General features: G+C 35.9%; 1 protein-coding gene across 5 annotated transcripts in view; it reads right to left on the bottom strand.

Annotated features, from left to right (window-relative positions):
- The window catches only part of BMPR1B (bone morphogenetic protein receptor, type IB), a 170,263-nt gene that overhangs the window by 22,298 nt on the left and 140,291 nt on the right, over positions 1-7,674 (bottom strand). For all 5 annotated transcript variants that reach the window (XM_010848333.1, XM_010848330.1, XM_010848329.1 and 2 more), the window contains 2 exons: positions 3,800-3,896; positions 2,263-2,401 (listed from right to left, as the gene is read on the bottom strand). In XM_010848333.1, the coding sequence (XP_010846635.1) occupies positions 2,263-2,401; positions 3,800-3,896 (236 nt within the window). The remainder of the gene's footprint in view (positions 1-2,262; positions 2,402-3,799; positions 3,897-7,674) is intronic.

Consider the following 7,674-nt stretch of genomic DNA (forward strand, 5'->3'; position numbering starts at 1 on the left):
GACATGTATACCTGTGGTGGATTCATTTTGATATTTGGCAAAACTAATACAATTATGTAAAGTTTAAAAATAAAATAAAATTAAAAAAAATAAAGCTAAAAAAAAAAAAAAAACATGTTGTATTTTCAAAACAATTACTCAAGGCTGATGCAAGAGCTTAAGAATCCAGTGGGGAAGAGGTGGGAGGAGAGGGATGCTATGCTTATCAAGCTAAGAAAGAAGACCCACAATCATGACTGGATATTGAGTGTGTTATGCAGGAAAGTGAAAGAGGCAAGGTCAAAGATTTGAGAGAGAACGCCACAGGAATGAGAAAGATGGGCTAGAAGGAGGAAGACAGTAGTTTCCAATTCTAAGAGTGTAAGTATCTGATTGATTAATATCAAAGGGAATTTTAATATCTGTACTTGAAGTGTAATAAAACATTTTTAAATGTAAGAATGGTATTTGTTATATATCAGTTAAATTCTAAGAATAAAAAGTCAAGCAATTTGATAAGAACTTTACATTAAAAAAAGATTTATATCCTAAGTAGCATCAGTTTGGTCATAACAGCTACTTCACAAGTGGTTTTCTGTCTGGTGTATTACCTCCACGGGAGGTATTAGTTGAAGAGTACAGAGTCTGACCACCTGATGCGAAGAACTGACTCATTTGAAAAGACCCGGATCCTGGGAAAGATTGAGGGCGGGAGGAGAAGGGGAGGACAGAGGATGAGATGGTTGGATGGCATCACTGACTCAATGGACATGAGTTTGAGTAAGCTCTGGGAGTTGGCGATGGACAGGGAGGCCTGGTGTGCTGCAGTCCATGGGGTCGCAAAGAATCGGACACGACTGAGCGACTGAACTGAACAGAGTTTCAGCTGTGCAAAATGAATAAGTCCCAGAGATGTGCCACACAGCACAGTGCCTATAGTTACTAATGGAATGTTGCATTCTTTTTTCCTTAGTTTGAAGCAAAAAGTTGACACTCATTTTATTTTTAATTAGATATACTTAGCATATAACTTTTTTTAAGTTTAAGGTATACAGCATGCTGATTTGATATATTTAAATAATGAGATATGATTATCACAGTAGCACTAGCTATCACCTCTATTTAATATATATGTATTATAATCTTAAAAAAATTTGCAAAGAGGTTAGCTCTTACACTGGGCTCTTATCATAAAATAATAATAATGAATGGGGCAGGAGGCAACTTTTGGAGGTGATGGATATGTTTATGGCCTAGACTGTGGTTATGGCTTCAGGGGTGTATGGTGGTTTAGTCACTAAGTGGTGTCCAACTCTTTGTGACCCCATGAACTGTAGCCCACCAGGCTCCTCTGTCCATGAGATTTCCCAGGCAAGAATACTCGAGTGAGTTGTCATTTTCTTCTCCAGGGTAGCTTCCCAACCCAGGGATCAAAACCAGGTCCCCTGAACTGCAGACAGATTCTTTACCGACTGAGCCACCTACTTATTTCCAAACTCTTCAAGTTATATATGTTAAATGTATACAGCTTTTTGTATGCTAAGGAAAAGAGTTATAAAATAAATTCTTGGCTTGAGATTTTTAAGTTACTTTTAGTACTAAATAAAAGGTCACTAAAAGAATCAAGTAAACAAGACATCCAAAGTCAGAACCAGACAATAAACATTAGGAAAATCAATCTCAGAATTTATAAAGTTTATAAAGGAAAATATTTCTCATTGTTATTTCCATTTCAAGTCCCAACAATCTTTGTGCATGGTTCATAAAGTAACCAAATGCTTTTCTCATTAAAGCAAGTGCCTTGGATTCACTGTATATTTTCTTCCAAGTTGGCAGCACTGACCATCAGAAAATTAAAACTCTCCTGAATGGAAAAGCCAGGGCTTCACCCTGAAACATAAACCCTCCAGCTGAGAGGCAGCCTTCTTCCCTTTTAGAAGTATTCAGATCCCAGTTGGTTGTAATACTTTTGCCTTCAAAAGCCAGGCCAAAGTGCTGTAACATTATCCTTCCTGAAAACAGAGGGAAGATGGTCCCATGTCGAATGTTTTCTAATCTGCTCTTTATCAGAGCGCAGAGGTCTGGATTGTAACCATACACTTACATTAAAGAACAATGACCTCACCCCCAATATGTCAAAATGTTATCTGGAAACCCTGCATCTGAGATCTGATGTCTGACTGCAGAGCGCTTTCCTTTGTCCACTGCCCTATCCGTTTCAGTAAAATGACACCCAGCAGTTACTGACATTTCCTTTACATTCAAGGTATGTTCCTCTCATACCAGCAGAGGGAGGCCTGATCCACTCCCTGAGCTCTGCGACTGCTCAATTAAGTCTCTCAGGGATTCTCCAGGAGGAATGTAAGTTTCATCCTGTTCTAACCCAATGCTGTACCGAGGTCTGGCTTCTTGTCTTTTATACCTGAAGATGCACAAAGGAAGAAAACGTTAGACATGGGATTGCAAGGACAGGGACAGAACACGCAGAACCACGGCAGGTTCATCTTTGCACGTAAATACAAGATTAGATGCTCAATATATATTATCCTTAGTTATGATTTCCAAAACACAAAGTCATAATTAGTGTTCTAACCTATTTTTTAAACTAAACTTCAAATTTTCACTCAGTCAAAACCATCTTTCATTTTCTCTGTTTCTTTTGATTGCATATATCCAAGCGGCCTACATTCCATTAACAATTTTATATAGTTCCAATAGTAGTAGTAGTCTCTCAGTCGTGTCTGACTCTTTGCCACTCCATGCACTATAGGCCACCAGGCTCTTCTGTTCAAGGGATTCCCCAGGCAAACATACTGGAGTGGGTTGCCATTTCCTTCGCCAGGATAGTTCTAACATCCTTTCCCTACAATCTTTTCTTACAAGGTCCCTAATTAGCTAAAGATGCAGATTTTTAGTTTACAAAAGACATTGTAACTTTCTCATAAAAGGCAACGTATAAAGCGATAGTATAGATAAACCGAAACTTTAAAAGCTTTTGTCAATAATCATGTCTTAAGTTAGAATTGATGATATTTGAGTCAACTCTTATTTGTAGAATAGTAACCTAAATACAGGGAGGCCTGGCGTGCTGTGATTCATGGGGTCGCAAAGAGTCAGACACGACTGAGCGACTGAACTGAACATAAATATTACAAAAGGGCAATGATAAGAACTTAAAGGTCCCTGATATTTCATAAATTAGAAAATGAGTTCTTAGGTGATTGAAAATAATTTGTAATGTTGCTGCTTACTTGCTAAGTCATGTCTGACTCTTCGCGACCTCATGGACTATAGCCTGCCAGTCTCCTCTGTCCATGGGATTCTCCAGGCAAGAATATTGATTATGGGTTGCCATTTCCTTCTCCAGGGGATTTTCCTGACCCATGGATCGAATCTACATCTACTAACTGAACATAGTCTATCTTAATAATTAATATGCTATCTTTTATAATCATTCGATAATAAGGGAATACTGTTAGCTTACAAAATAAGGAATTACTAAAGTGATTCTAAGTCAACATGGTCATTTCTTGCTTTGAATCAAAGGTTAGTAGCAACTAGTTGCTGAATTTCCTAGCTACCATAAGTTTCTTAGAGATGAAATTTTTCTGGGTAGTCTTGATATTTGAAGCAGAAATAAGACAACTATCTATTAATAACTTCATTAGGACAAATGATTATCAACAGTAACTGATACTGTCAGTGAAATCTAATATCTAATTAGGTCAAGGAAAGCTGTGATGAAAAACATCAACAGGTAGAACAGTATGAGGATGATTTTATAAACTCAAAAGTCTACATCCATGTGTTGGAAACTTACCTGAAGTAACAGAATAAAATGATGAGGACCAAGAGCAAACTACACACAGTCACAGATATAAGTAAAGCTTTGTGGTGTATAGGTCCGTCAACAAAATCTGAAATTAAATAGAAGTAAAGAGAGGCATAATACAAGATTACTTTTACTTAAAAATTAGGAAGCAAGTCTTTCCTCAAACTGCTTGCTAACCTCTATGTGTAGATGTGTGGTTCTTTTAATCTGCTCATTGATAAGAAATAAATATATACTCTCAAAATCTGAGTAAACGAGCTTGAGCAACATGCATCACTGTTCATCCAGGCACTCACTTCAAGAGTATGCACTTCTTCCTCTTTGGAAGGAACAGGTTTGACACAGGATAAAAGCACAGAATATAAATAAATGTAAATGGGCCAATACCCTTAAAATATAAGCAGGTATTTTATTTCAGATCCAGTTGATGGGTTTCCAGACTCTTCTCATGTGGTTTCTGGGGCACTCTACATCATAAATTTGGATAAAAAATGAATCTCTATTCATTGTACATAAAAAGCAAAGCAATCCTATGATGGAGACAAAGGAACACAATTCCTCAAATATTGGCAAATAAACAGAATACACGGATGTGCAATATTTTAAACAAAGATGCCCTTCAAAAATACATACCTAATTTTTTCATAAATGGCATCAATTTTTAAAAGAATGGATGTGCCTACTCAAAGAATTATGGTGTGATCTTTTTAAAGAACAAATTATTAAATAGTATTCATGCTATTTTAATTCCAGTTCTTCACAAATAAGATTTACTTATAGCATGATTTTTCAAAATTCCTAAAAATAAGAATGACTAGAAGAGCTTTATAAAAATGCTGCTTTACTGACTTCAACACCAGAGATTTTTATTCAAAATATTTTATTTTTATTTTACAACCATCCCAGGTGATTTTATATGCAGTAGTCTCTGGAACATACGTTTTTTTTCCTGAGAAAACTGACTGAAAGCCAGGTGCACTTACATAGTAACAGAATTACCACCATTCTGATTAAGGGCACCACCCATCCTTGGGAGAATCATTGCTGCTTCTCAACTTTAAAAGGTATCATGTATTGTAATTTATTACTTTTGTTACCTACAAACAAGATGTTTTCTAACTGTGCTATGCACTTTTCATTGTTCGGCTACCTGAACATTCTGGCTGGGGACCTCATCCCACTCAATGCAACTTCCTTTTTTCATTCAAAAGCATCATACATTCCCTGAAGAAAAACTGAATAGCACAAATTAACTGAAATAAATAAAACTGCCATCACCTCACTACTTAGAAAACTTACTACTAACATTTTATTATATGTCTTTCCAGTCTCATTTCAACAAACAAAAAAATTTCATGAGCAAAATAGTTCACAAAAATGCTTTATAAACCCACAGCTCTATTATTCTCACAGCTAAAATATGGAAGTGAACCATGTCCACTGACACACAAATGGATAAGCAAAATGTGGTATATTACATAAGATGTAGTTCAGCCTTAAAAAGGAAGGCATTCTGGACAGATGCTATAACATGAATGAACCTCGAGGATATTAGGCTAAGTGAAATAAGCCAGTCATAAAAAGATGAGCACTCCACTTATATGAGATACTTAGAGAAGTCAAAATCATAAAGACAAAAAGAAGAATGGTGACTGTCAAGGGTTAGGAGGGAAGAGAGTTGGGGAAAACTACAGCTTAATGGGTAAGAGTTTTGGTTCTCCAAGATAAACAGAGCTATATAAATGGATGGTGGTGATGGCTGCACAACATCATAAACATATTTACTATCAATGAACTGTATACCTAAGTGATTAAGATGGAAAACTTTCTGTTCTGTGTATTTCACCACATAAAAAACTGGGGGGAAATCATAATTACCTTGTACCTAGATTGTTTTCATTTATAATATTGTAGACATTTTCTAAAACAATAAAATTTTTCTTGCAACATGAGTTTCAAAGACTACATGGTATACATACAAACACATTCTAATTAGAAAGTCAGTCTTCTGATGATGTATATTTAGGAGATTGGGAAGATTTTGTTATAATACATCTTTGCTGTGATACATAAAATTCTGTAATGAACATTCTTACACATACATCATTGCACATGTCAATGATTATTTTCCTAATCTAGATTCTAAAAAATACAAGTGTTAGGTTGAAGGATATATATTTTAAGTTTCATCATACACATTGTCAAAATATCCTTTAAAAAGATTATAACAGTTTCTTTTTTTTTTTTTTTTACCAATGTGAACATACATCTTAATTATTTTGAAATAATTTCAGTCTTTTAGGAAAACTGTGCAGGTAAAGGACTCCAACACTCCCTTAGAGAGTTCCCATTCCAGTGAGATAGCAACTGACAATGCAGGTGTGCAAATGCCATGGAGCAAATAATGGCACTGGAAACAACTTAAAATCTATTTCCAGTTTTAAGGACAAGAAAGCAAAAGGCCTGATTTTGTAGAAAATCATAGAGATCCCTGGATACTCTATCAGAACTAGAAGAACTAACTACATAAGCACAACATATTATCAGTATACAAATATAGAAAGCCTCAGCGACTTTCACTTTTCCACGTAAATGCAGAATACTCTGAGCTATAAGAACAGTATAGTTATTACTCATCTTAACAGATTTCTGATTGATGAGAGCCATGACACCGAAAGAATCTAAGGGATTTTTCCTTATCATCAAGCACTATTTTAAAAAAGGCTAGCATCATCTTCCCACTTTCCTTTTCTTTGCCCCAATAACCCTAGGCCCTGAGCCTCAGGACCTGCCTCCTGGTCTTCTGCCATGAATTTACTGCCTTATCAATAAACCTTTTGTTTCTGTTGGTCACGCCAGTCATGTTTTAGTCTGCCATTACCTGTGCTCAGGGCATTAACAATGTAAACATTCACGTCACTGTTGAGTTTCAGAAGGCGAACACTACCAGATACCTATCAGGAAAGAACAGAGCCCCCAATTCTCTCCAGGGCAGCAGGCTTCTACTTGGCTGTCACTCCAGCTGCTCAGGGAAGTAGATCGGAGAACTCTCCAGGGAAGTCTGGTTCACTCTGAGAGGCAAAAAAGAATCACCAGCGGTTTCCTAACAAAATAGTATTGTCACTACTTGTCTCCTCTCTGATAATTAACTGGTTTGCAGCTATTTAAATTCCAGGACTGTTTTCATAAGGCTAGAATATGGCTCATAACTGCAAGAAGAAATAAAAACCTAAATAGCTAGAAAGACTTGGAAGCACATGCTGGAAGACATCCTTATGTGTGTTCTCAATGTTATAATCACAGATAAATTGGAGACATCTTTCTATTACTAGAGCAAAAAGTACCTGAAAAGCATAGTCTTGTCAGAGGTTTTTAGTCAACAGATAATACTGTAATCTATTTTCCTCATATATTGGTATGCCATCTTATGGTAACATCTAGAAATACATTCACTATAAGAACAAAGAAATAATATTCTAATCACTTCCTTGCAGAAAAAGTTTAGAATTTTATTTCCTGGTAACAAAGGAAGTCAAGAAAGAATTTTTATATTCAGATTAAAAAAGACAAATGATTTCTACATTCCTTCCATATGCCTCCAATACAAAGTTAACCAGAATTTCCAGAAAAGTTAAAAGCTGCACATTTCAAGAAATGTTGAGGCTACTCCTTGTCAAGGAATTCAGCTCAGGCTCACAGAGTGGTTTATACTACCACAAGTATAATACATGTGTCAGAAGGAGAATTCTGCAACTCAACTTTGCATTCTATCATATATTTGACCTATGTGTGTTGTGGAGAATAAGGGAGTTGTTTCATTGGTTAAATACAGGTTACTCTATTGAGTTTAATTTATAATTGAT

This window comes from Bison bison, unplaced genomic scaffold (assembly GCF_000754665.1).
Source record: "Bison bison bison isolate TAMUID 2011002044 unplaced genomic scaffold, Bison_UMD1.0 scf7180017864263, whole genome shotgun sequence".
In the NCBI taxonomy this organism is placed as follows: Eukaryota; Metazoa; Chordata; class Mammalia; order Artiodactyla; family Bovidae; genus Bison; species Bison bison.